Source organism: Crotalus tigris, unplaced genomic scaffold (assembly GCF_016545835.1).
Source record: "Crotalus tigris isolate CLP2741 ecotype Arizona unplaced genomic scaffold, ASM1654583v1 scf7180000018783.1386937, whole genome shotgun sequence".
Taxonomy (NCBI): domain Eukaryota; kingdom Metazoa; phylum Chordata; class Lepidosauria; order Squamata; family Viperidae; genus Crotalus; species Crotalus tigris.
Window position 1 is genome coordinate 749,772 of NW_024097198.1, and position 27,301 is coordinate 777,072.

The 27,301-nt window shown below is 42.4% G+C and overlaps 1 protein-coding gene across 1 annotated transcript; it reads right to left on the bottom strand.

Annotated features, from left to right (window-relative positions):
* Nucleotides 1-80: 80 nt before the first annotated feature.
* Nucleotides 81-27,273, bottom strand: CRISPLD2 (cysteine rich secretory protein LCCL domain containing 2). Its single transcript, XM_039356033.1, has 15 exons — nt 27,120-27,273; nt 17,297-17,613; nt 13,870-13,988; nt 13,278-13,410; nt 13,011-13,126; nt 11,696-11,796; nt 10,296-10,424; nt 9,726-9,786; nt 8,796-8,862; nt 8,211-8,341; nt 7,947-7,990; nt 5,424-5,496; nt 4,630-4,705; nt 1,787-1,920; nt 81-1,481 (listed from the first exon to the last, which is right to left on the bottom strand). Exons 2-15 carry the CDS (start codon nt 17,543-17,545, stop codon nt 1,427-1,429), a joined length of 1,488 nt encoding a protein of 495 aa, XP_039211967.1. The 5' UTR covers nt 17,546-17,613; nt 27,120-27,273; the 3' UTR covers nt 81-1,426.
* Nucleotides 27,274-27,301: the final 28 nt, after the last annotated feature.

A 27,301-nucleotide genomic window follows, 5' to 3' on the forward strand; every position in this document is an offset into this window, starting at 1 on the left:
TTGTTCTTGTTTTTTTTTGTAAAATTTATAAAACTTTTAATAAAAAAAAAAAAAAAAAAAAAAGTCAAAATCCAGCCCACTTACAGGAATCATTGAAACGTACTTTATTTGGAGGGTGTTGTGGGTGTTTTAACAGAGCCACGGGCCTCTAAAATCAAGAACTTTAAATAAATAGAAATGGCACATTGAATTTAACATTTGTCCTTTCGTATGGTGGGATCCGAGTTCAGTTTTCGAAGACCAACATTGTGTCAGATTGACAAAAGCACTTCTTTGGTTTCCAATTAAGAATGAGCTCAAGGTTTCAGAGCAAGGTCAAGTCCTTAACAAATCTAAGCCTTCAAATGTTTGGATTGAAAGAGGACAACTTCAGAATGATTTCCTTAGGAGAACATTTGAGATCTATAGGAATCCTACTGAATATCAGAAAACAGAAATTGTTCTAACAGGACTTCATAATATACATGTTGTGACCAACTTACTATATCAGGCTTCCAATCTATACAAATAAACAAGTAAAGCAAAACCTTTTTGATTTCAGCAACATAAAGATCAACTTTTGGCAACCATTTGCTTAGCTAAGCTAAAACAGCTCTGCTGAATAAAATAAGTCAGATTCATTTGTAAATAAAACAATGCTAACTAACATGCAAGGAATCAGAATGTGCCAAGACAGAGGTCCCAATGATTTAACTTGGTGACAATAAACCCCATTTTCTCAACCTCCTGCAATTGTTTGGCCAGCAAACCTATTTATCCCCTTGAAGCTTTCTTTTGAGAGAAATAACAATCTTTCCATTCTTTTGCAAAGCAGATTCTTTTCTGGAAATGCAATATCTCCTTTCCCAGTCTCCATAAAAAGAAATCTATGTTATTTGCTTTGTGTGTTCTGAATCTTGCCTATTGCCCCACATCGTTCAAGGCAGCACAAGGTGACTTGGATGTCAGGGATATTCTTGACTTTGACCCAATTTTTCAAAAATTTTAGCCTTTGGTGTGACCGAAATGCTTTCTATGTTCTCATCCAAAGAGTACTGATCAGATAAACGTTCACCTCCTGGAAGTGGTATTTTGAGAGAACCCCAATGGTCTATACTTAGGGGCAAAATTGTTCATAGGATGGGTGAGGCAAGTCAGTTTTTCAACCATCTTCTCTCCTAAACTCGAACCATCTTCCTTCTTCTGAAGGTTCAAAACATTTGGAAGTAAAACAACAATAGACCGAAAATACAACAGTGAGCAGATGCTGTTGAGATGCAGAAAGTTCCAATTCCTGCTGCCATCTTTTTTTTTTTTCTTTTCTCCAAAAGAAGATGGGTTTGGAGGGCTTCATCGTGGTCCAAGTTGGGGCAAACCTCTCTCACCCAAGGAGAAGCACACAATGCTGCAGTCTCTTTCCACAAAGAGTCCCGCCATCTTGGAAAAATTATTGCCTCACTGGAAAGATTCTGAAAGCTTTTCCTTCCCTGGGAGTCTTTAAGCTGGCGAGGAAGGATTAAAACATAAGCTCCAGTGGAAACAATGGCGAGTAAGACATAAGCACAAAAAAAATATTTTAACAACTGGACCTTGTCTGCTTTGGAGAATCTTTTCTGAGCTGCTCTCGGCAGGTATGAACAAGATAGACAATGAGCACCTTATATGGACAGTTGATTCATATCTCTGTTTCTGTTTTGGATTACAAATTTGCATTCCCAGATCTCCAGACATTCATTAGAGATAAACAATCTCTTATGTTTAGGTCATGTTTTTTTTTCTTCTACTGGGCTGGAAATGTTTGCCTTACCTTTCGGATCGGATCCCATTCCTCAAGGATCCATTGTAGATTTTCTTCTTATCAACCGGCATCACGTCTACGTAACCGCCGGAACTGTCTCCGATGGCTCCTGCATGCACAGCAGCTTTGCAGATGCTGGAATTCTGAAACATGGCAGAACAAGCCCCGTTGACACCCAATCTCCTGTCACCTCTCCATAAATCTCCTCTTACCACTTTGCTATCACTTTACAGAAGAGCAGAAGAGCAGATTAAGAGGCTCAGGCCAGATCCAGACTTAAATCTACTCATGAGTCAGCACCAGCAGTGGTCCAGCTTCCCGTGAGACCAAACTGCAGATGGTTCCCAAGCACATTTTTAAACCGTCTGGGGAGTGACGTGTCATCATTAGAAAGAAAAAACAGAACACACTTGAGAAACCTCCAAGACCAGGGAGATTTGATTTTGTGTGTGTGTGTATGTGTGTGTGCCTGTCTGTCATATTTATGATGGTTTTGTGTGTGTGTGTGGTCCATATTGAAATTCCTCACAATATCATGATAAGAGAACACAACCCTCACTGATAGATTCCTGTCCCTCAATTCTTCATAGGTAGTCTATGAGTTGCGACTAGAATGGAGCCCAACATTTCTGTTGCTAACTGAGACGTTCGTTGAGTGAGCCGTGCCCCATTTGGCGACTTCTCCTTGCCACGGTTCTCAAAGCGAATCCCTGCAGCTGTTAAGTGAGTCACACGGCTGTTAAGTGAACCCAACCTCCCCCGTTGACTTTGCTTGTCAGAAGGTCACCAAAGGGGGAATCACGTGACTCCGGGAACGCTGCAACCGTCGTAAATGCGAGTCGGTTGCCAAGCCTCCGAATGTAAATCACCTGACCACGGGGATGCTGCCACGCCCGTAAGTGTGCAAAACGGTCGCGGGTGGCTTTTTTCCCCAGTGCCTTTGTAGCCTTGAACGGTCACCAAATGAACTGTTGTAAGTCGAGCACTAACAGAGGTGTGATAAAACAGAACAACGTGACTACTAAGAAATGGAATTTTGGAAATTTAGATTTACAAAGACCCAAAGGGGGGGGTGGAAATGACCCAAAAATGCACATTCGATGCCTCGAAGCTGCCACTGCGACAGAGATCAGGGAATCTGCGCAAAGAAATAGTTCATAGAGGCATTTCTCCAGGCTTGCATATACATCATGGTTGACGTTCTCCCTCACCTCCGCCCCCTCCCAAGCCATAAAAGGTCAATTCCCTGGGTCCCATTTTTCATCTCTGTCACTGCCTCCATCTTGGCAGCTTTCTACGATTTCGCATGCCAGTTTGATTTGAGCCTTCTCTATATATGGTCAAGGAGAACAGAGTGAGCTTTTTACAGCAGCTGCGCTTCCAGTGTCTGCTAACCCTTCGTTCCGCAACCGCAGAAACTGGCTGGAGAACAACTTCCTGTCCTTAAGGAACTCAGGCAGAGTTTCCATAACACCTCATCCTCCAAATTCTGTTCTAAACTGTTGATTTCCGGGATGCTCAGCTTGCTCAGATTCAACCGTCCTGTAGCCAACACATCCATTCCATTTATTTTATTTTTGCTTGCATTCTGCGTCTGGTTTCCGGCCCGTCTTCTTCTCTGCAGCAGAAATCTCTTATCGTGGTGAGCAATTTGCAAAGTTTTGAGAAGAAGGTAAAAGAAAAGCAGAACTCGCTCATTCCATTACCAGAATTGGGTATGTCTAGTTTAATAAAAAGGAGGACTCTGGGTGACATGATCAGTGTCCCAATATCTCAGGGGCTGCCACAAAGAAGAGGGGGGTGCACCTATTCTCCAAAGCACCTGAAGGCAGGAGAAGAAGCAACAGATGGAAGCTAATCCAGGAGAGAAGCAACCTGGAACTAAGGAGAAACTTCCTGAGAGGGAGAACAAAAAAAGGGGAATTATTTTATCCCTGCTATAAAGAACTTTAAGAAAGTGGGTCAGTATTTATATGATAGCCCTGTATTCCACGAGAAACCAGGCTGAAATACCAAGGATTTGTCTTTCCTTTTTAGATTTTTTGTTTGTTTGTTTTAGTCCTCACCTGCCACCAGCCCTGTGCTGAATTGCTAAGAGCTATTTTGGATGCCCAGTGAAATTAGAGCACACAACGCTAATTTGTTGGCACTTTTCTACGACATTGATGGGAAGCAGGGACACCCAGCAGTGTGTGCTGGCTATTTTGCACATTTGTTCCATTGCAGGCATGGATGGATTGTGACTTTCATGCTTAGCCTTTCAAGAGAAACTCCTTAACCTCCTGCCTGGAAGAAGTTGGAGAGGACATTTGAAGAGGAAAGCCTTTCAGCTGCCTTGACTAACGGCCTTGTCCAATCTCAAGAGGTTCTCAAGAAGATGTGGTTTGGTTCTCCACTTTCTCTCCAAAGCCTTTTTTGTCTCCTTGCTACCTTTTTCTTCTCTTCTTTCTTTACTTGTCATTATTTTACGATATTCCTCTTGTGATACCACCACTATACCCTCATGAACCCTTTAAGGGAAAGCAAGCAGAACATATTCAAACTAGATAAGGTCTGTTGTAGAATCTGAGTGTCATGTGTGGCCATATTAAAGAAGCCATGCCATCTATCTGGAACTGAGCTCAGTTGCAAAAAATTTCAGCTCGGCCTTCTATCCTTTATATAAATATTTCTCAACCTTAGCAATTCTTAAGATGTGTGGACTTCAACTCCCAGGATTCCTCCAGCTGGAGTTGGAAGTCCACCCATCTTGGTAAGGTTGAGGCACACTCATTTATGAAAACCCCCACTCATCAAAAGAATGAGCCAGCATCCTGTTTTTTGTCAAGTAAGAAGGAGAAAAGATTACTCACATCTGCATATATGTTTGTGCCATATACTGTAGCCCAGTGGTTTGGTTCATTTTTGCAGTAAGCTGGACAGTAAGACCTGAAAGATGAGAGATGGAGATGAAGAATGATTTGATTCACTGGTTGAGGAGTTACTACAAAATAATCCAGTAGGAAATGGAAAAAGAATTTTAACTACTGGTAGGAGCACTTAGTAGAAATGCAAAGTCCTACAGAGTCTCCATCAGCTTCATCCACTGGGAGTTCTGATTATGGTTGAGGTTTTTTTTGCAGATGTTTCATTACCCAACCTAGATAGCTTCATCAATACTGGTGCTAGTGCATCATCTAGTACTGATGATGTTATCTAGTTTAGGTAATAAAATGTCTGCAAGAAAACAACCAAGAGAACACCGAGAACCTCACATTCCTCCTCCTCCTCCTCCTCCCCCTCTCCTTCTGGCACTGATGATGTTATCTAGTTCAAGTAATGAAATGTCTGCAAGAAAGCAACCAAGCTCAGAGAGGACCAAGGACCCCTGAGCTACAAATATTCTCCTCTGTTGGGGTTCTGACTGGCCAAAAGCATCTACTGAAATCAAACTGTGGGAAGTTCTACCAAACAGCCATGATGTGTTCCTGGATGGACCTATCGTAAGGCAGCACTTTCTCTTTTTTTCAATTGCCCATAGCAGCAGCTGTTAGATAGGTTGGCTTTCCAGCAGAAATTATTACTAGTCGTTTCAATGAGTCTCATCCAACAGAAATTCTGAGCAGCCCACCCCCTCAAATACACGTGACTAGAATCCACCACTTACCTTGGGCAATGAGTGGTGGGCTTCTTGAATGGACACAATTCCTCTACTGTGGTGTAACAATCCAAAGTCTGCACTGTGGAATTAAACACACAAGAGATATATGAACTTTGGGTTTTCTTTCTAACAGTGGTCAAAAGCCAAGAATACACAGGTTTCAAATTAGTAAAATTAAGAAAAAAAATAAAAGATACAATACACCAAATAAGATTTTGTAGGTTAGTGTTTATATTTCATAGAGATTCCTTCAGTATATTCAATGCGTTTCGTATATATTCATTCAAATATGTGTATAATGTATGGATGTCTTTACAAAAAATGAGCTATAATTTAGACAAGGACAGTGCTAATCTTTACACAACCTTTTCTTACATCTTCTTTCCAGTACAGCTGTCAGTAAATGCATTCAAGTGTGCTAATGTCTTAGCCTGCGCTTGTATCGCATCGCACAGCATTCAAGAAATAACTTGAGGTCTAAGTCAATTGATCTGTAACACTAGGCAACCTAGATACATTTCAAAACTGACCAAATTCTCTGTTGTGGAAAATTAGAAATTAGAAAATTAAATTAAATCCTGCCATCTAAGGTAGGTTAGAAGGCAGGGGAAGAATTAAGGGATTTTCAGAGAAGGCATTAACCAGTAGATCCTGTAAGGGTGCTGAGTATGGATACCATCTCCACTTCAAACAATTTTGCACTGCAGAGACATCTCAAGATGTTTCTTTTGCTTTATCTTGAATCCTGGAGATCTGCCAAAATTACAGGAAAGTGGCGGAGGAGGAATTGTTTAAATCAAGAGCTGTTTGAAGTAGCCTCATTTGTCATATAAAACTGCAGGGTTCCTCCTGGCTGAATTTAAGCCAACTCCAAACTTGATGGCTCTTGATGGCACAACTTCTGAAACATCTTGCTTTTTATTCTAATGCCTTTGTTCGGACAAACAGAAGCCTGGTCCCAACGCAAAAGGAAGCTGTGCTGTGTTTTGCCTGGATCAAAACCATAACTGGGTGGAAAATCGTTGCATTTGGGGAATAACATCAACTATTTTTTTCTTTTCTGGGAGACTTCTTGCTTGATATTTCTTGCTGTTCTTAGGACCTTCCTGGGCTTGTCAAAACAAACATCTCAACGTAGAAGGGAAAGAAGACAAACCAAGAGGAAGAGATGGCTTGACTTCAAAATAAATTAATCATTAAGCTGCCTGGTGTGTTGCTTTTATCACGACTAGCCTTTCCTAACATGTAATTATTTAGCGGATCGTTTGAATGTACAAAACCCTAGGCCTGTGTGGGAATGCCACGGAGGGATTTGCTTCAGCAAAGGTTCCCATGAAGCTTTCTCTTAAACCAAAAATATTTTTCCATCTAGGGATGCGGAGGACTTTTTTGGATTACAGAAACTTCTCTTTCCCCCCACCCCGTTCCTTTCCCTCTTTTCCCTTTTCTTTTTTCATTAGAGGTGTGCAAAACGTCTTGAGATAAAGCTATCACGAAGCTCTTCCAAAAGGTATGTTTTCAAGAGGCAACTGGACTTCCTTTGTTTTTCTTGAAGGTGTTTCACTTCTCGACTGAAGAAGCTTCTAGGACAGTGGTTCTCAACCTTTTTAATGCCACGACCCCCAACCGATCGTAAGTCGAGGACTAAACCGGTTGTAAGTCGAGGACTAAACCGGTCGTAAGTCGAGGACTACCCAACCGGTCGTAAGTCGAGGACTTTCCCTGCCCAGGAGCACCGCGCATGCATGGTGCCACCCCCTGTGCCGGCCAAGGCATAGCTGGCAAGTGGCAGAGACGGAGCAGGCCGACCACTGACTGGGCCACTAGCTGGCCCAGCCCAAGGGACGTAAGGCACCCGCCGGGAAAGGGGAAAAAAATGGCGGACAGCCTTGCTTGGCGACCCCCGTGAAATGGTCGATCGACCCCAAATGGGGTCGCGACCCATAGATTGAGAACCGCTGTGCTAGGACGAGAAGCAAAACGTCTCCAAGAAAAACAAGGAAAGTCCAGTTTCCCCTTGAAAAAGCACCTTTGGGACAATCTTAACCTGGATATCTGAGACTCTCCATGGACTAATACAAGCTCAGAAAAGTCAGTACAAGAATTCTGAATGCAGGAAAATGGTCCATCCCAGAACCTGGTGACTCCATATGTATTGTCCACATATGTGCTCAATCCTTTTGGCTATTGTGACTTCAGCATGGACTAAATTATTTCAGTGGCTATAAAGAAAAGGAGTGACTGGTTCTAATTTTATTTATTTCTTGCAGTTGAACATGTCAAACAAATCCCATTGAGAGGTAACCAACTCAAGCAAAAACCTTACTATTCTTCTACATATCCCTTCCTTTCATTATCTTAACCCTTCTATTTTCTCTCTGTTTTCTTTTTCTCTCTCTCTTTCTCTCTTTCTTCCATTATCTTCTTACTTCTGTCTCCTCATTTGACTGACTAAGAACAAGATTTAATCCACGGGGATTCTGAAGGAATTCACACCGATTCTTTCTTCTCAACGAAGATAAAACTTACCTGTAACCTTCAACACAGCAAAACCGTTGGAAGGCTTGTGTTTGCTGGCAAAGGAAAGGAAAAAAAGGTATGAATTCAATGTTTAAGAGGGCATTCCAAAAATCCAGTTTCTAGATAACATTACAAGAGATAGACTAGCAATGTCTACCAATTAAGCAGGAATTCAACTCTTATAATTCATTGGCAAGCAGAATCAAAGATGCAGCAATATGGTGAGACATTTGATGTGGCTAGAATTGTTTTGCACATAGGAAATTGAATTACCTGAGTGTACGAATGCCGTTTCTTAGAGACATTACGAAGAAATCTGATCTTCCTTTCCTAGTAATATCTACTAAGCCTCCTCTATTATCTAATACTCCAGAATGAATAGCTGCTCGACATATACTGGAAGCCTGTAAGGAAGAAACAAACCACAATTGTACAAGGCTGTGTGCAAGCCATGATTTTTTTAAAAAAAATAATGAAACAGTACCCATTTTTGGACATTTTAGGTGTGTATGTTTTTTAGCCATTGTGTAAAAGGCCTGTAATGTCACCCAAGGAGAAAGCTTGACACAACAAATAATCAAATGTAGAGGACATAAAGTTATGGATGATTTATCCAATGATATTCCCCAATTTTTGAGATACCCATACAGATCTTAGTAATGTACTGATGCTTTAGCTTTGGGACGGTAATTATAATTTTCAGTTATTTTTCCATAGCTTATAGGGTGGACTGGAAGGATTGTAAATGTTACATAGTTCTAAATGTTTGTTTTTTTATCAGTCAATCACCAAGGCAAAGTTTTGGACTTTGAAAATCAATAACCCTGAAATATGTTTTTTGTTTTAAAAAAAACTTACACTTTCGTAGTTGGGGAATCCAAATACTTTTGCTTTACTGTTCAAGCAGCCAGCTGGACACAGATATCTAGCCAAAAAAAAAAAAAAGGGGGGGGGGAAATCATTAAGGAATTTTGGAAGCTGCCTTCTGAACTCATACTGTTGGTCAAGTGCAAACATTCTCCACCTGGTGCTTGCCAGATGTCATGGATCTTAGAGTCACTTCAAAGGCCAGACTGAGGAGGATATACTGGGGTAGATTTTATTAGCTCTTCCTTTAAGCGTTCTCAGCTAATATTTGAACTGGATTTGGTTCGTTAAACTGCACTGTAATTAAAAGCATTACGTAGAGGAAGGATGGATGATCCATCCGAGAGAGATAAACATCTGTCAGAGGAGAATGGTGGAAGATTGATGCCAAAATAAGGATGGGTATCCCAAAGGTACTTTTTTTCCAAAGGCAACTGAACTTTCTTTGTTTTTCCTTGAAGATGTTTCTCTTCTCATCCCAGAAGCTTCTTCAGTTCTGACTGAACGGTGGAGAATGGAAAGATCTACATTCCTTGCATTCACCTCCCTTCCATTCACCACCATTCAGGCAGAACTGAAGAAGCTTCTTGGATGACAAGAGAAACATCTTCAAGCAAAACAAAGAAAGTCCAATTGCCCTTGAGGAAAAAAGCACCTTTGGGATGACCATGATCTGGATGACTGAGAATCCCCATAGACATAAGGATGGGTGTATAGAATGGATAATGAATCATTTCTAAGTCCTTAGTGGGTATAGACTGAAGTGCCTCTTTTTCTTCAGGAGTTGGAGCTTACATAAGAAAAGACTCAAATGGACCATTTCTACATGATTATTGGATTTATAGGATATCCGAGGGAACGTTGTATTTGAAGACTGCCACAGGTCAAAGAGTAAAAAGAAAGAAAATAAATCTGTGGTACCTGTTACATGTGGATCCTCGGCATGTATCCCTCATTTTGGTGTCGCACTTGATCACCTGGGCTAGAATAATGGGAAAATACACAACGGTGAGGAAAGTATTGTAAGAAAAGGAACTACCGGCAGCCCTTAACTAAGATTGTACAGAAAAAAAAAAAATCTGACTTAGGAAAAATAAGGTCTTCCTTGCTTTGAAAGTTTCCAGGTTGGCATCAAATCCATCCAGATGAATTTCTGGAATCTTCTACATCATGCGTTACACTCGTAAACTGAGTTGGCCTATCAATTTATCTAGCCCATGTTTATCACCTCAGCAACTTTAAGATGGGTAGACGTCAGCTCTCAGAATGGGCTGGGGAATTCTGGGAGTTGAAGTCCACCCATCTTAAAGTTGCTGAATTTAAGATACACTGATCTCTAAGGCATCCATTTTAACCCCAGAAATCCCCAAGCCAGTTTTTACCTAATACTCCAATGCTTGCTGCATTTTCTCCTATTTAGCCAAGCAGCAAGTATTCCTGAATAATCTTCTGCAAAATCCCAAATGCTGGAAGATACAAATACTTTCTTACTCATGTAGGTCACCTCCGCGGGTTTCTTTTCCTTTGCAGGTTTTACAGATTTGGGCTGTATTCTGTCAGGAACCTTTTGTATCTCCACTTCATTTGCCCGATCCGTCTCAGGTTTTTCGACTACTTTTTCTTTGGTTAGAGAGTGAAAAAGAGTCACGTGTTACTCTACAAGGCCATTAGCAAAGAAGACAGATACTAGGAGATGAGAATCGTTCTTGTTTTTTTCGTTCAAGGAGATTCACCCACTTCCCCCCCCCCCAAATTCATTTATAGTTGGAACCTGCTCACCCCAAATAAATGAGTGTGAAATCAAGGCATCCATGGGGGCAGAGAAGGGAGGAAGATGTATCAAACAATGCCAAGATGGCACTGGGCTCATTAGGTTGCAACTGCCATCTTGAGTTTTTAGTCATCTATGGATACCTTAGACCAGAGGTCCCCAACCCCTGGTCTGTGAACCAGTGCCAGGCCACGGCATGCCAGCAACCAGTCTGCACAAACAAGCAAAGCCCCATCCATGGGATGCAGGCAGCACACAAAACCACGCACTCTCTGGTCTGTGGAAAAACGTGTCTCCATGGAATCGGTCCCTGGTGCCCAAAAGGCTGGGGACCTCTGCCTTAGACAAATTGGGCAACGTACAGTTTGGGTTTTCAGGATTCTAAAAACTGAATGGAATTGTGGAGAATTGGCCTGGTGGGCCTATCTAGTCCAGCATTTGAGCAGGAGATTTACATTACGCTAACGTGAGTCTGAAGAGATGAAACGGCTTTCTAACAGAATATGCCACCCAAATTTATACTGGAGCCAATTGTTCCTTTCCTATCTCAACAACTTTCTTCCCTGTAAAAGAGGCTCTAGATCTTCTGCCTGCTTTCAGTGTGCTGCATTATTTCTCGGGAATTTCTCCTGAAGTTGCATTGGGCTTCCTTGATTGCTCAAAGAAGCAGAAAATGGCACTCCAGATTTTTGCTGTGAGATATATATTTCCATCAATTTGCAATCAACTTAGATGCCACATCCTACGTAGTCTGGAAAACTTCAGAAAAGGAGCTTCCTATTCTATCCTCCTGTGACCATTAATACAAGCCAGAGAAGCTGCAAACTCTTGGACAAAAGAGCAAACCACAAAAATCGGGAACACTTTTCTTCATGGCAGTCTCCTTCAGGTAGTCCATCTATACAACTAGGTAGCTTAAGCAGGGATGTCCCCAGAATCCAACCATTTGCTCAGAATGACTCAACCGGCATGGCATAAGGTACACACCCATGAAAGGTTGCAACCCATCTCAAAAAAGCAGAGCTTGTCTCCCTGGGATGGGATACTCTGCCCCACTTGTGAAGAGGACAACTTTGAACAAAGCCACGGTCAGTGTTTGCTCCATTATTAGATCACATACCTTTATAACAGAGGTTAGCCCGGCATCCTCCTCCATAGCTTGGTGGGCATTGAGAACACGATCTGCCATTTTTATATGGGGCTTCTCCAATCCAGTTGCCTCTGAAAAGTCCACCCAGAATGTTCCTTGTTAACTTCTTTCATCCTGTGTTAGGCTCACAACATACAAAATCAACTCTGGGGACCGTTTCAGGCCTGGTGCCTGACTTGTTATGTTCTCAAGACCTCTAACCCATGAGAAAATTAATATTATCACTGTGGCTATGCTTTGGGAACATTCTGCCTCAAATGAATAGGTCAGGGGCATTCTAATGAGAACTTTGACAGATGAAAGCACCAAAGTTATGCCTCAGAACCAACCAGGCATCAGCTCTCACATGGGTTCCACAAAACCATTATTCAAGGCTGCCCCGATTTCTTTCTCCCAAATCCCTTCAGGTGGGTAGGAAACCCATCTGAACGCTCAAAGGCCTTTTTCTGCCCACGTCTTCCAGCTGAGAGCAATTCCCATGTGTCTTCCAAGAGATGAATAAACATTAGCTCTTCTGCGTGACTGAGAAACTTTGGCAGCATCTGGGAACATTAGCTTCACGTAGTACTTGCCACGTGCTAAATTCTCATCTTTAATGAGCAGAAGTCATCTGACATTTCATTTGTTTTCTCGAGTTTGAAAGGAACTTTGTCCCAGACCCATCAGGGACCTGTCTGTTGCCCAAACATCCCAACCAGAAAAAGCCATTTTGATTACAAACATTCAAAACACAGGGGTTAAGCAAAGCTTAAAATCCACTGACGTGAGGAGTGTCTTGTCCCATTGGAGTTTCTTTAATTGGTCGTGACGTTCTAATACTTTGGACACATCCCATGAACTAAGTTTTAAAGTTGGGGACACCCAACATGTGAAGCTCGGCTAAAATGGGGATAGGCAATTTGTGGTGCAATCTGTCGTGGGAACTTAATGTCTTAACACAGAGGCCCCCAACCTTTTGGGCAGCAGGACCAGTTCCACGGAGAGAGGTTTTTCCATGGACTGGACGGGGGTGGTTTTATGTGCTACCTGCATCCTATGGATGAGCCTTTGCTTGTTTGCATGGCCTAGTTTCTGGCATGCCACAGACCAGTGCTGGGAACCACTGTCTTAACATGTCACATGAACATCTTAAGCTACCACATCATGGTATCTTGGCTTGGGTTTGCATATTATGGAACACAACAGTTGTGTTGGGGCAATCAAGAAGAGGTCCAGGTTGACTCATCTGGCCACACTATAGACACAAAATCATAGGGGCTGTTCTCCTGCCCTCCCGTAGTCTTACTTGGGAGAATAGTTGCAGACCAAATACACTGCATTTTCCCACACTTCGCCCCATACGTCCATCCTCTTGCAGACATTAATTGCACAGCCAATTTTGTTGGTTGTAGCCCAGACCATCTGGAAAAAAACACACGGAGCAAATCAGTCGAGACAAGTTACCCTCTTGTGCTTCAGCATATTTTCATAGCCCTAATCGCCTGAGTGGAGAGCTTGTGGAGAGAAAAACCATCAATTCTTAAGACTCCCTTTCAGCTGCTATTGGCCTTACCTGTGTGTAATGTGTGCACATGGGTCCTGCACATCTGTCGGGACACCAAGGGCTGCATTCATGGGGATACGGGTAGGTATAATCTTTTACTTCATCGTACCAAGACTGGACGTGGAAACCTGGAGAACGATGCCTAAAAAAAAAAAAGGCAAGAGCTTGTAGTGTAAGGAAGAAGACCATCAGCCAATTAAGACAGCTCTTCACACAGGGTGCCTTGCCAGCTACAAACAAATATGTTTCTGTATAAATGAGCATTTGTGTGTATGTGTGTATGTGTATATGTGTGTGTGTGTGCGCGCGCGTGCATGCACCCAGATGCATTATGTTTGAACATCAAGATGAATGTGGAAGATAAAAATGGACTGAAAACAGGTATTGAAACCAAGCCAAACATTCAGTTAAGACCCGCTGCCAGCCAATTCTTTCCCTTAGGAACTAGCAAAGATACACAACTGTATAAAGACGCATAGTTTCTTACTCTGATTATAGCGGCAGGCTGAAATGTTCAACCAGGATTATGTCAAGCACATCGCACTGGTCAAACATAGATATCATCCCAAGATTTGTAGCTTTCCGGAGCCTGCAGTCTTACCTTCCCCAGTGAACAGCCAAATTCTGGCCGATGGATGGGAGGAGGCTGGCAGGTCCATGGTCCCAGATGCATTGGTGAGCCCAAGATTCAGCCGATCTCTCCAGTTCTTCATCCCATCTCTAAGGAAGACACCGGGGGAGAAACACTAGGTCAACATATCTAAGGCCAGCATCTCAGATGCGTGGACTTCAACTCCCAGAATTCTCCAGCCAGCCCATGCTGGCTGGGGGATTTTTGAGGGTTGAAGTCCCCACATTTTAAAGTTGCCAAGGTTGAGAGACATTGCTCCACCATATACATAAAATTAGTCATGAAACATTCAACTCCATGTTTAGCAGGGTGTTAAATTTAAATCCAGGCCTTGCTGGATCAAAGTTGTTGACTTGTTTCTTGGCAGACTTTGAACTGAACATGGCTTTTCTTATCCAGAGCATGCCATTGAGAGATGTTCTCGCACATTCTTTAAATTAGCTGAAATTCCGAATGGAAAGAGCATCAAACCATGGTTCCTGGTTTTACAGCTTTCAAAGGAATGGAGAACTCCCACCACTTTGAAAAAGAAAGGACTTGAAACCTTCTGCATTCTGAAGCGGTAGGCTGGGATTTCTAAGCTCTACTAGATAGATATGAATGCACTTATTTTATTTATTCGTTAGTTGATGAGGCTCGTATTCTGCTCCAATTGCTGACAACTTTTATGAAGGAGGGATTATGAACCAGCCGCAGGAGAGTCTACATACAGCTGGTTTTTCAGCTAAATCTTTGGGAGTTCTTTCTATGTTCTGTAGGATCTCCAGCAGAAGGAAAAGAAAACCACACACATGAGGTCAGGGAACCGAGCAAAGCCAAACACGAAGAACTAGCTAGGCGGGATAAGTAAATAGACACTAACCTGAAGAGTCTTTGGCTGTAGAGCAGAGCTGGAGAGGTCACAAATGCCAAGAAAAATACATTTTTTGGGCCTCCACAGTCCTATTGACTTACCCAAAAAGCAGTGAGATTGTTCCTGCTCTTACAAAAGGTGGATCAAAAAGCAGTGAGATTGTTCCTGCTCTTACAAAAGGTGGATCAAAAAGCAGTGAGATTGTTCCTGCTCTTACAAAAGGTGGATCAAAAAGCAGTGAGATTGTTCCTGCTCTTACAAAAGGTGCCCAGGAGGGAAATGGGTGCTGTCAGCCTACACAGAGGATGTGAGAGTAGGGGTGGTTTGGACATTCCTGTCCCACAAGATGCGCACGCCAACACAAGAACATTCACTTTGCTCCCCTTTTCTCCCTATTATCGGAAGGCTGAGTGAGGAAGTTGCATCTTCCTGGACAATAACCCTAGCTCATCAAGATTTATGTCATAACTGATCAAAAAATAATCCAGGAATCCCCAACAATTAAGAACCGTCAACCCAATGTTAAGATGTATTGGACTGCAAAAAAAGAACAGTGTTGCTCTGAATTGGCTTTGAATACTGTTTGTATTGTATTGTAAAGCCAATTCAGAGTAACACTATTCTTTTTTTTGGCCTCACTGTGAATGAGCAAACTTGTTCCTTTTGTAAATAAATCTGAAAAGGGAGTGCTTTTGCCATAACAGTGAAAGCATCTAAACCCAACCCTGATTTGAACCCAGTTAGCAATACCCAGAGCACTTAGACTTATATACCACTTCACATTGCTTCACACCCTCTCTAAGCAGTTTACAGAGCCAGCATATTGTCCCCAACAATCTGGGTCCTCATTTTACCAACCTCGGAAGGATGGAATGATGGGTCAACCTTGCCTAAATTCATTCAAGATCTTATAACCCAATGGCAGAAAACCAACTTCACTTCTTTGGTTCAGCCCTCAGATAGCTATAAAGTTCCTTGCTTAAGACTTCAAATTACTCGAATAATTGGATCCAATAGTATGACTCAGAGCAAGCCATATATCAATGCAGGCGGGTATAATCAATCTTAGCTTTGTGGGATCCCTCCTTTATATTTAGAATGGATCTGGTATCTTGTACAGGCAAAGAAAACATTCTGTTCTTTCCTTATACACACACACACACACACACACACACACACACACACACGTTTGGTTGCAAGCTCACACAGAATGGACATTTCGCTTTGCATGAAATCATCTTTAATTCATATTTATTGGCGTCTGGAGAAGTGGGCCTGCGTCAAAAGAATGTTCCATCAAAAGCCTTTGCGTGGTCACATAAACATGTGAAAATCTTTGTTTTTCTAAAACACACACACACACAAACGTCTGAGAAAGACGTTCCTGCATTCTTCTCTTGCTGACAAACCCAAAATGATAAATAGCAAATGACTGGGAATATTATTTTGAAGCTAGAAATGTGATTTCTCTCTCTCTCTCTCTCTCTCTCTCTCTCTCTCTCTCTCTCTCTCTCTCGTCTATAGATTTTTAACTTGCTATTTGTAAAGAAAGGAGCTCTTTTTATAGTAAGATGTTCTCCATAACTTTGCCATTTTTCTATTCCCAATTCTCACAAGGGAAGCATGAGACAGTGGGGTCAACATCATCTCACAGGGTCCCCTGGTTAAATGGGCAAGGATGAAGAAATGAAAAATAGAAACATCTGCTGTAGAAGCCGTGCTTCTCAACCTCAGCAATTTTAAGATGTGTGAACTTCAGCTCCCAGAATGCAGTAAGGAATAAAATGTAGACATCATGGTTCGTAAGCCTAGAAGGAGCCATTTTTGGACTGACCCCCTTCAACAGATGGTTCCTTTCTAGTCGAAATGACTCAAGAAACTACAATCTCAGCTGGCCTTTGAAAAGGCTTAGAAGGAAGATTTCTTGCTCTGGAATTTGCAATGAGTAAGTGTCCTCAAATGAAAGCAGAACAAGGTTAACCACTAGGCATTGTTGAAAGATGGAATGGCACACCGTGATTCACAAGCATCTGTTCTTGTGAATTCTCTACTTCTCACAGATAGAAGGACCCAGAATACTGTATGGGGGTCCCAAAAGAGTTACTACCCAGAAAATTTCTGATCATGTAAGAGAATTGCATGTGTCTGTCTGTTTATCATCTGTCTGTCTGTCTGTCTATCATCTATAATCTTTTTATCTATATCTCTCTGTCATCTAGCATCTATATCTATCTGCTGTCTGTGTGCTGTCTTTCTGTCTATTTTCTAACTATCTGATTTATTATACTCTTAGCTGTTGAGGTGTTCTGTTAGTTTACAATAAAATCAAACAAAACCCAGAGACATTAAAACCAATTAGAAAGAATGATTAGAAAGAATAAAAATCTATGATTAAGGCTTGGGTGCTCTCATCCCCAATTCAGCCTGCTAACTTCATCTGTGTTTGTTTGTTTCTGGTTCCGTCCGATTTTACCAAAATGCCGCACAGAATAACTGAATCACCAATTGGCTGTGGTTTTATGCCTATTCAGGACTTCAACTCACCATGTATTCCATGTTGGATGCTGAAGGGTAGACTTCACCTCTCAATTTATTATGAAGCATTAGGATTTCGTCTTGGTCATTTCTGGAAATTGATCTCTTGGCCCTTGAGTGTGGTTGCCCATCTTGGTATTGATTAAGGATGCTTTCCAAATGGGTGGCATTGGGCAAGAAGAAACACTGGATGCCATGAGTCAGGAAGAGGAAGAGAGATGGTGCTGTGAGCCAAGGAACGGTAGGATTCTTAGCCATTTTCTACTTGGCGGAAATGAGATGTGTGCAACTCTTCCAAGGGAACACTTCTGCAGTATTCTATAGACCTATAATACAAGAAGAAAAATGGGAAAATGTGATTATTTTGAATCCTAAAATGAGCAAGCTTTTCAACCTATGAATGCTGTTCCTTCAAGTTGTTTCCTGTTCTCTACTCACTGAAACAAAAAGCTTACATCAGGGGTCTTCAAACTTGGCAATTTTAAGCTAGCCCTGGCTGGCTGAGGAATTCTGGAGGTTGAAGTCCACAAGTCTTAAAGTTGCCAAGTTTGAAGACCCCTGTCTTAGAGTACTGTATCTCAGGGAGATTAGTCTGTAGCTCTATGTCTCTGGGCCAGTAAGAGGGGAGATGGTTAGAAGATTCATTCTTGAACAAATATGAAACATTAACCTTCATAATATATTTCACAGGCGAGAGGGAAAGAAATACTGTACAGAGCTTCCCAAACCACGGTAAATTACTCCAAATTGGATAAAAGTAGTTTTTCTTTGGTTAGCAACAAACCAACCCAATTTCGACAGGGACAGTTAAATTGATACAAAAGGGATTTATCTACATCCGGTAAAAAGGACTTTCTGATAAGCGATTTGGGGTAATGAAGAAAAAAGTTTGGGAAGCCTTGGTCTAAGAGTCCAGCCCAAAAGGAAGAGGACAAGTTAGGTCTACACTCTGTTTAAGATCTTGAATAATCTTAGTCTCAAACTTGCTGGTTTGCAAGCAACCACCTATTGGAGAATGAGCTTGCTAAACACTAAGATGTCCCCAGAATTCTGATTAATGGCACATTGGACCTTCCCAAATAGAAGTTAGAAGACGTCAACTATGAGTTGTAAGCTGGGTCTTGCTGTAAGCAAAGGAGAACAGAGGTCTTGCCAGCTCCCTGGAATCTCTGGCTGCACACACAGAACGTCACCAGAAATTTCAGAACTGGTGAGAGTCCCATCCGAACAGGTTGCGTCCCAGCTCTCTGCACAAGTTTATTTATAGGCTCCTTTGTTGAGGAAAAGAAATTCTTGCTTTCTGGGCTGAAGTGAAGTTGCAGCCTCTTTCCTCCTATCTTGTACCTCCAGAAAGAGCAGAACAGTCTCCCAGCCCGTTCATGGTCCTCCAACTGTTTGACACGCCAATCCTCATCATGAAGGTGATGGGAATTGAGGCTCCATTTGTCCCCAGTGCAATGGGTGGAACTCATGGGAAATCAGTGGAGGTAGCACAGAAGTTCTAGCTCAAACAAGCATCTTCAACGCATTCATCCTAGCTCTATTCTTGGAGAGGGCTCTACAGTTTTCAGCCCCAATTCATTCAGCATCCAAAGCTGTCTCTGATTTCTCCAGTGCTTTTCTTCCTCTTCTTGAGATTGTTCCTGACATTAGACATTTTGGGGATGGCATTTCTGAGCTAATAATATTTTTGAGATATGGTCTAGATTTCTGATTGGGTTTGGTGTCAGACCCATCACTCTTCAAGAATCAAGCACTAACGACTCTACAATTCAACCCTGAAGTACCAATATTTCCTTCTCTTGGTACCTTGATCGTCATCATTCTGCAGTAGGCACAGGTGACACCAAGGGGCAGGGCTCCATTTTACATAGTCATGGCCCTCATCTTAGGTTTTTTGTTTTCTTTTTTTACAAAGATTCCCTGCCTGCTTTCATTCCCCTCTCCCCCCCCCCAGCCATGAATGCCTCTGCATGTCCTACTTGGAAAAGAGCTCTTGGGCATAATTGCATCCTCTTTTAATGAAAGCACAGTCAGTCACTTGGAACGTGGGTGTGGAGGAATATTTTCTAAATCAAGACATGATCAGTCAAGGAAGATGCAGGAGAATGCCAGGAGAATGCGGTCTGGAAGACCAGACACTCAGATTCTCCTCTCAGTGGCCACTTTCCAGTTAGCATCAGAGACAAACTCCCATGTAGCATTGATGTGCAGTTCATTGAACATTCTTAGTATTTTCCATCAAGTTGAGTGAGCTGTGTGAAAATAGTTGTGAAAGAGTTTGCAGCATAGTGTTAATCTCTGTGTCAGTGTCCAAGATAGGAGAAAGCGCTACCAAGGATGATAGAAACCACATTCAACAGAGAAGGTCAACCAATGTATGATCTCATGGAAGGGACTTCCTTTCAGAGCCATGATTCCCAACCTTTTTAATGCCGCGACCCCCCAACTGGTCGTAAGTTGAGGACTACTCAACCGGTCGTAAGTTGAGGACTACTCAACTGGTGCAGCACCGTTTGCAGAATGGGGCTTTTGGCAGGCTCAGCAGGGCAGAGACAGCCTGGACAATTCCTATTGGCTTTTGAAAGCCAATAGAATTAGACTCTATTCAAGAGAGTCTATTCTATTGGCTTTCAAAAGCCAATAGAATAAAAGGGAGTAGCACAGCTAAGGAAAAGGGGGAAAAATGGTGGACTGTGTTGTTTGGCGACCCCCATGAAATGGTCGTTCGACCCCAAATGGGGTCCCGACCCACAGGTTGAGAACCACTGCTTTAGAGCCATGATTCCCAATCTTGGCAACATTAAAAAGTGTGGACCTCAAGTCCCAGAATTCCCCAGCCAGTCAGGCTTTAGAGCAGAAATGTCCAACCTTGGCCACTTTTAAGACTTGTGGACCTCAAGTCCCAGAATTCCCCAGCCAGCCAACGATCAAGGTTAGACACCCCTGCTTTAGGGAAAGATGGCACTGTTCGTGTTTATAAGAAAATTTCAGTTAGATTTTGGTGAAGACTCATAAATCATATTGTGAAAGACGCCCCAGCTTCTTTATTGAATCTTCTTGCTGTTTCCTGAACAGAGAATTCAACTTACTTCTACTCCGCAGCAATTAAATGTCTCCCCCACCCCCACGGGCTAAGAATATTTTGAATATGAAGCTAGTTTTGTTTTAAATCTGAGCCTTTCCCGACTGGCTGGCTAGGATCAAGGCTGGCATTTTTGTACATTCAAAGCAAACATTCGCAAGAAACATTTCGTACTCAGCAACGTATTTAAAACAGCAGGAGTTTAAAAAAAGAAAAAAGAAAGTGGAATATTCCTCCGCCCCCCCCCACCCCACTTCCAAGCCTTTAAAACTCTTTAAAACTGGTTCCCTTCAAGGGCCTCCTGCCTTCTACACGCTGTGTGGCAACTTTCAGCGTCTTTCCCACTGATTGTCTCCAAAATCCAAACGCTAAAGATAAATTTAGCCAGCTGACATTTGATCTTCCCCCAAATTATCCAGCCTAGTTCCTGGGGGCAAATACTGTCGTAACCTCTTTTTTTTTTAAATAGTTCTATTATTCCTCCCTCCCTTGCCCCCTCCCTAGTTCCACCCTCTCTCTTTCTCTCTCTCTCTTTCTTGTTCTCTCCTCCTCTTGATCTGTTCAACCCTTCCCACCCGCTCAGCTCCTACCCAGCAAGAGGCAAATTTGCTGCGGCTAACCTCAAGCAGCTCCGTTGGTAGACAGTCTGACCCACTTTGGGGAACAATTCTGACTTTCAGAGTTAAGGGGCTTATAAATAGGTGCTCTTCTGCCAGGCACCCACAAGGCTGCCTTGTAGGCCTAATCTGCTCGCAAAGGTCTGCTTTTACAGAGTTTACACAAACCTACACAATATATATCTGTATATGTATGTATACATAGATACATGCTCTATAAATACACTTTATGCACACACAAATGCAGAAACACACACACACACATATAAGCACACATTATATATTCGTTTTCTGAGGTTTTCGCGGGTGTTTGTATGTAGGTCTTTGGTTATTCGGGTTTTCTCCCGCGTAAAATTGGAAGTGTCTTGGCAACATTTCGACGTTTGCTTCTAGGAGCACGAAGCTGAAAGCACCAGCCTGAAGATGACGAATGGGACTTCGTCGAAACGTCGCCAAGACACTTCCAATTTTACGCGGGAGAAAACCGAATAACCAAAGACCTACATACATTATATACACACACATATATATATATATATGTAGGTCTTTGGTTGTTCGGGTTTTCTCCCACGTAAAATTGGAAGTGTCTTGGCGACGTTTCGACGAAGTCCCATTCGTCTCTTCAGGCTGGTGCTTTCAGCTTCGTGCTTCGAGGAGCACGAAGCTGAAAACATCAGCCTGAAGATGACGAATGGGACTTCGTCGAAACGTCTCCAAGACACTTCCAATTTTACGCGGGAGAAAACCCGAACAACCAAAGACCTACATACAAACACCCGCGAAAACCTCAGAAAATATATATATATGCATATATACATACACACACAAACACTACATACACAAAATATATATTCTCTCTCTTTCTCTCTCCTTTGTTCTCTCTCTCTCTCTTCCCCCCCCCCTTTCTCTCTCTAGACACAAGCACACAGCACAAATACATGTGCCTTTGGAAAACAAGTCCTTAACCACTTCTGAGAATCCCAAAGGGTCCAGACCCCCCATATACCAGGGGCAGATCAGCTGTCTATCTGATGGAGCAAACCCCCAGCACAGCTTCTTCTTTTCTCTCTCTCTCCCTCTCTCTCTCTCTCCCTCCCTCCCTCCCTCCCTCTCTCTCTCTCTCTCTTTTCCAGTTCAGAGATATTTCCCATCACTGATCCTATCCAATCTGGTGAACGAATGCAAGGACAGAAGACAACGTCTTAATTCCCCGCAAGGCTTCAGGCTCAGGGTGATGATAATGGTATCCTGGCACCCTGACAGGGCAGCTGGATCAGCCTGCTGGAGATCTGCTAGGGAAAAATAGTTGAAATTCTTTGAAGAAGGAAACTTTGAAGAAATTGGAAGGCAATTTTTAATTCCTTTCCCTTCCCAGAGGCAGGAGCAGTCCCTCTTTGGCATCAAACTTAATTAAACCTCTCAGGAAGAGGAAAGGTCTCTGGCTGAGTTGAAATGCGCTTCCTTCCTTCCACCTGGGGATGTCTGCCAGGTGGACCAATTTCAAGCAACCTTGAAATGGAAACTATTTCGTGTCAAACCAGGAACACTCCAGAAGACCATTCACTCTCCGTGGAGGAGCACGCAGTGACTGGCCATTTCCTGAGTGTGTAATTTACACAATGCACCAATGCCGTGCTGAGCAAGGGAGCCATTTGAGCTCAACTAATAAAAATCAGTGGAAGAGGAGTTGTAAACACTGGGGTCAGCCAGGATGACTGCAAGCTTCATTCTCATCCAGGACCCTGTCACTGACAGTGGTCAAAACCAGATGTTTTGGCCACAAGATGATTTAAAGGAAAGGGTGAGATTACTTGCCAAGCAAAGGGTGCTTTGTCAGCCAGGCCCACATTCTTTGGCACAGCCAAGAGTCCAAAGGATCAGAGGATCAAACCAAGGTCACTCTGTGGACTTTTTCATTGTTAGAACCAAAGTATGGGATTCATTTTCCTAGCCTTTGATCCAGGCCAATTCACCGGTAGCTCCACTCCTTTCTTATGGTATGCTCAATCTCCTAGATCTGTGTTTCTCAACTTTGACAACTTGAAGATAGGTGGACTTCAACTCCCGGAATTCTCCATCCACCAAAGTTGAAGTTGAAGGAGCTTGAAAACCATGAAGAATTCTCCAGCCAGCCAGAATTGAAGTCTACACATCTTCAAGTTGCCAAGATTAAGAAACATTGTCCTGCATCTTAACTGGAGACTGGCCAACACTTATATTCATCCTCATGTCCAGTTGCTGAATTGGTAATGATGGATGGAATAGCCTTATACATCATGGCATCTCATATTAAGTCTGAGACAGCATAGCACCTCCAAAGAGGAGAACCACTGCCATAAAGTTTGAAGAACTGAAAAGGTCTTCTCTTGCAAAATTGCTCTTGAGTCATAGTAATGACTTGTATTCTATTGTTTGACAGTCCTCTCTGTCAAGAAAGGACTTTGATTTATTGGAGCTAAATCTCCTGCCACTGAACCTCATGAGTGTAGCCTTCAGAAGCATGCAGACATATCTGCCTGCCAACTTATTGGCATGGAAGGAATCACTCTCTCTGCAGCTTAAGATAACATCACTAACTAGCTTCAAGCTGGGATTTGGAGCGCCGCCTCCTATCTCATGATAAAGTAGAGCAGGCACTGACTCCTCTTGGCTCTCAGTTCTGCAGGAATGTCTGTTGTAGAGAAGCTGGAGATTCCAAGATGCTGTTACTTTCTGGGTCACTGAGTCCCAGCAGTGCTTCTGTTTTGCCAAATATGTAAGCACAATACAGGGTCAGACATCCACCTATCCAAACCAAGTTCCTATTTGCTGCATCATGTCAAATCAAATGTCCTGCGTCACAGACAGGGTTGTCTCTAGAATTACAGACATAGTTAGAAGGACCATCTCAAAATTCAGTCATCAGGAGAATGACCTCCCCAGCTTGGCTGAAATTCCGTTACTTCTTGCCGAGACAGTTCAAGATTGTCCAGAAGTTCAGGAGATTTGATTGTACCAAACCAGACTATTGACCCATCAACCTCAACTCAGGCTACTTCAATCTGTTAGCAGTCCTTAGTTGCATAGGACTGTCAGTTTTATTCCCTTAGATGACATTCTATTACAGTGTAGGACAATTGAGATAGCTTAATGTACACAAATCTGAGTATCAGACAAGGCCAGTATTGGTGAATGGAATCACTAGGTCTTCTGCCAAAATCCCTGTTTTGTTTTGATGAGGGCCATTGCTGGTAATTCTGCCCTCTTCCAGATTTTTTTTTTTTATTATTTTCTTCTGCAAGGAAGAACATTCAGAAATGAAGAGAAGGTCCTCACTTTCCTCCATGTGGATGAGGCCCAGAAAAAGAGGCCAAATCAACAGCAACCATAGCCAAAGTCAAGGTGGGGATGTCATGTTCAAAAGTACTGGGAAACCTACCACCAGAAACACATCTTGATTTTACACAGATCATTTGCAGGTTTAAAGCATCTCTTTTTAAAAAACAAAACAACTCAACAAAAGTTTGCTTAATTTGGAGTTCGGAAAGATGGGCCTTAAGTTCCTTCTGAAGGAACATGCTGTCATCTAGTGCAGCTGCATAAACTTTGTATTTGTTTTAAAGCAGGAGAGCACTTTCAACCTCCTTACAAAGCCATCCGGCACATGCTACAGATGCTCCTTTAACATCTGGGATTGATCAGCAATCCATGAATCCACAGGAGAAAAAAAAAAAAAGTCTTCCAAGGCAGACATGGCACTCAAGTGGAAAGCTAATCAAGAAGGTCAGGACAAAGGGGAAATCCTTGCTGTGACCAATCCCTGCGGAAGCTCTATTCCGTTTGCAAATCAAAGGAAATCTTGCTTGAAAATGTCATGGTTTGAGCTTCTCTACTTCTCCAACTCCTCCCCATGGCAGCAAGTAGGTAACAAGCCTCAAACAACATTTGGGGCTTGGATGGGAGGAATAAAAATATTTCAGAGAGATTTATTAAGCAGATGTGACCATTATTCTTGGTTAGGACAGGCGGAGGAGACAGAACATGCTAAGAAACATAAGATGGGCTCCTTGTTTATGACTCACCAGCAGAGAAAGGGAAAGTGCTCAAGGATATGGCCTGAAGTTGGCCTTCCAAAGGATTCCCACTGAGTTGGCAAAGCTAAAAGGAGATTTTTTTTTGTTTTTGAAGATCTGCCCTTGGCGAGTGTAGAGGGCAGTGAGTTTGGATGGGCAAGATCTTGGTTTCATTTATAAGACTTTCTTCTGACCCTAATCTCATCTAAGCAGATCAATCCATTGGCATTAAAGCAATGTACATGTTGGGTCTACGTTGTCCTGTAGACTTAAAATTGTGTATGTGTGTGAGACAGAGAGGAAGAGAGAGAAAGAGAGGGAGGAAGGGAGGGAGAGAGAGAGAGAGAGAGAGAGAGAGAGAGAGAGAGAGAGAAGAGAGAGTGGTTTTGGGAATTTTAAACTTCTATGTAAAGAGATTGTTAGTCTCTACAGGCTGATAAACAAGAAACATTAACACTGGCTTGTCTTCAGTGGCTATACAAAATTGACTCCTTTCCAACATTGGACTAAATTGTTGGGTAAAGTGCTCTCCAGTTTTGAAATTGGTACCTAAAGCAAACAACGTAGATCCAAAATATACATTTCTGATTGAACTGCTTGGATGATCAGGGAGAGAAGAAAATCTTACAAAGGAAATCAGGTTCTTACCCATCCAAACTCACAGAAAAATCTACTTGGGGTTGTAGCTTCAGTTTTCCATTAAAATATTGAAATTGTTGGGCAAACTCCTTCAACTTTTCCTTCACTTTAGATCCTCTCCAGCCATAAAATACTTACAAAGGAAAACATTTGCAGCCTGCTGACTAGCACGGATGATCTTACCTAGTTTGGATAATGACATGTCTGCAAGAAAACATTCAAGCTCAGAGAGCATCAAGTACTTCAACCATATTTAATGTAAATTGCAATTACTGAGCATCTTTGAATCCCATTGAATGGAACAGGCTTTCTATAATAAGTAACTTAGTCTAGGATTAGGGCAATGTAATGAAGAGACAAAGCAAGCAGTATTTTCCCCTCGTTAAAGGAGATTAAAATGATCATGAAAACTGGCAATTCTATATTATGCTCTACACCCAACTGAGCAAAAATGGGTCCATTCAAAGCAGGCAAAGATCTAATACTCGTTCTTATAACTTGAGACTTGTGAACTGGCTTCGACTGCCTCAAGATAGGTCCACAAAAGATGCTTCACCCGTTGGCTGAATTAACCCATTTTTCAAGGTGTGCCCTGCTAATCAAAAAGTAAGCAAACACATCAGCTTTGCACCCGCCCAGCCAAATGAAAGAAACTTTAAGCAAAGCTGAAACTGACTGAAAGTGGTGTGGATGCAGACCCCGGCTTTGTACTTGACCTCATTAAGCAAGCTGCACTTCAGTGAGAGAGTTGCTCCATGGATCGGGAAGTTGTGCATCTTCCTTTAAAGCAAGCACCTTCCTGAATCTTTGGTATGGTTCTAAAATGTGGAATTCAGTAAGGTGGTTTCTATCCCCAAACCTAGCCTTGTCTGCTTTCTCTCCTGGAAGAAAGAAGAGAAGAGAAGAGAAGAGAAGAGAAGAGAAGAGAAGAGAAGAGAAGGAAAAGGTTAGGAGAGGAGAGGATAGATATGAGAAGGGAGGGAAGGAAAAGAAGTAAGGAAGGAAGGAAGATGAGATGGGAGTGAAGGAAGAAAAAGGAAAGAAAAGGAAAAGGGAGAAAAAGAAAGAAAATGAGAAAGAAAGAAAGAGAGAGAGAAAGAAGGAAAGAATATGAGAAGAAAGGATAGGTTAGGAGAGGAGTGGATAGGAGAGAATGGGATAGGATAGGATAAATATGCGATGGGAGTGAAGGAAGAAAAAGTAAAAGGGAGAGAAAGAAAGAAAGAAAGAAAGAAAGAAAGAAAGAAAGAAAGAAAGAAAGAAAGAAAGAAAGAAAGAAAGAAAGAAAGAAAGAAAAGCATCTAAAAGCATCTTTCCCCCAAGTTTCATCTTTTGAATGTTTATAGGTAGGAAAATGCAAATCTTGCTCAAGGTAAGTAGCTCCGCTCAACTACATCCGGCCAGAGGAAAGAAATGGGGAGGGGAGGGGGGGGGCTCACCTCTCTGCAAGGAAAGGAAAAACGCGGCTTAATCGGATCCTCGGAAATCCGCTCGGAAGGGCGAAAGAAATGCCCGTCCGCCTCTCTGGTCAGCCGGGGCGGAGAGGGGGGGCGATGGGCGCAAAACCTTCCCGGTCGAAGACTGCAGGAGATCGCCGACTCCTCCGCCTTTATGTAGCCCT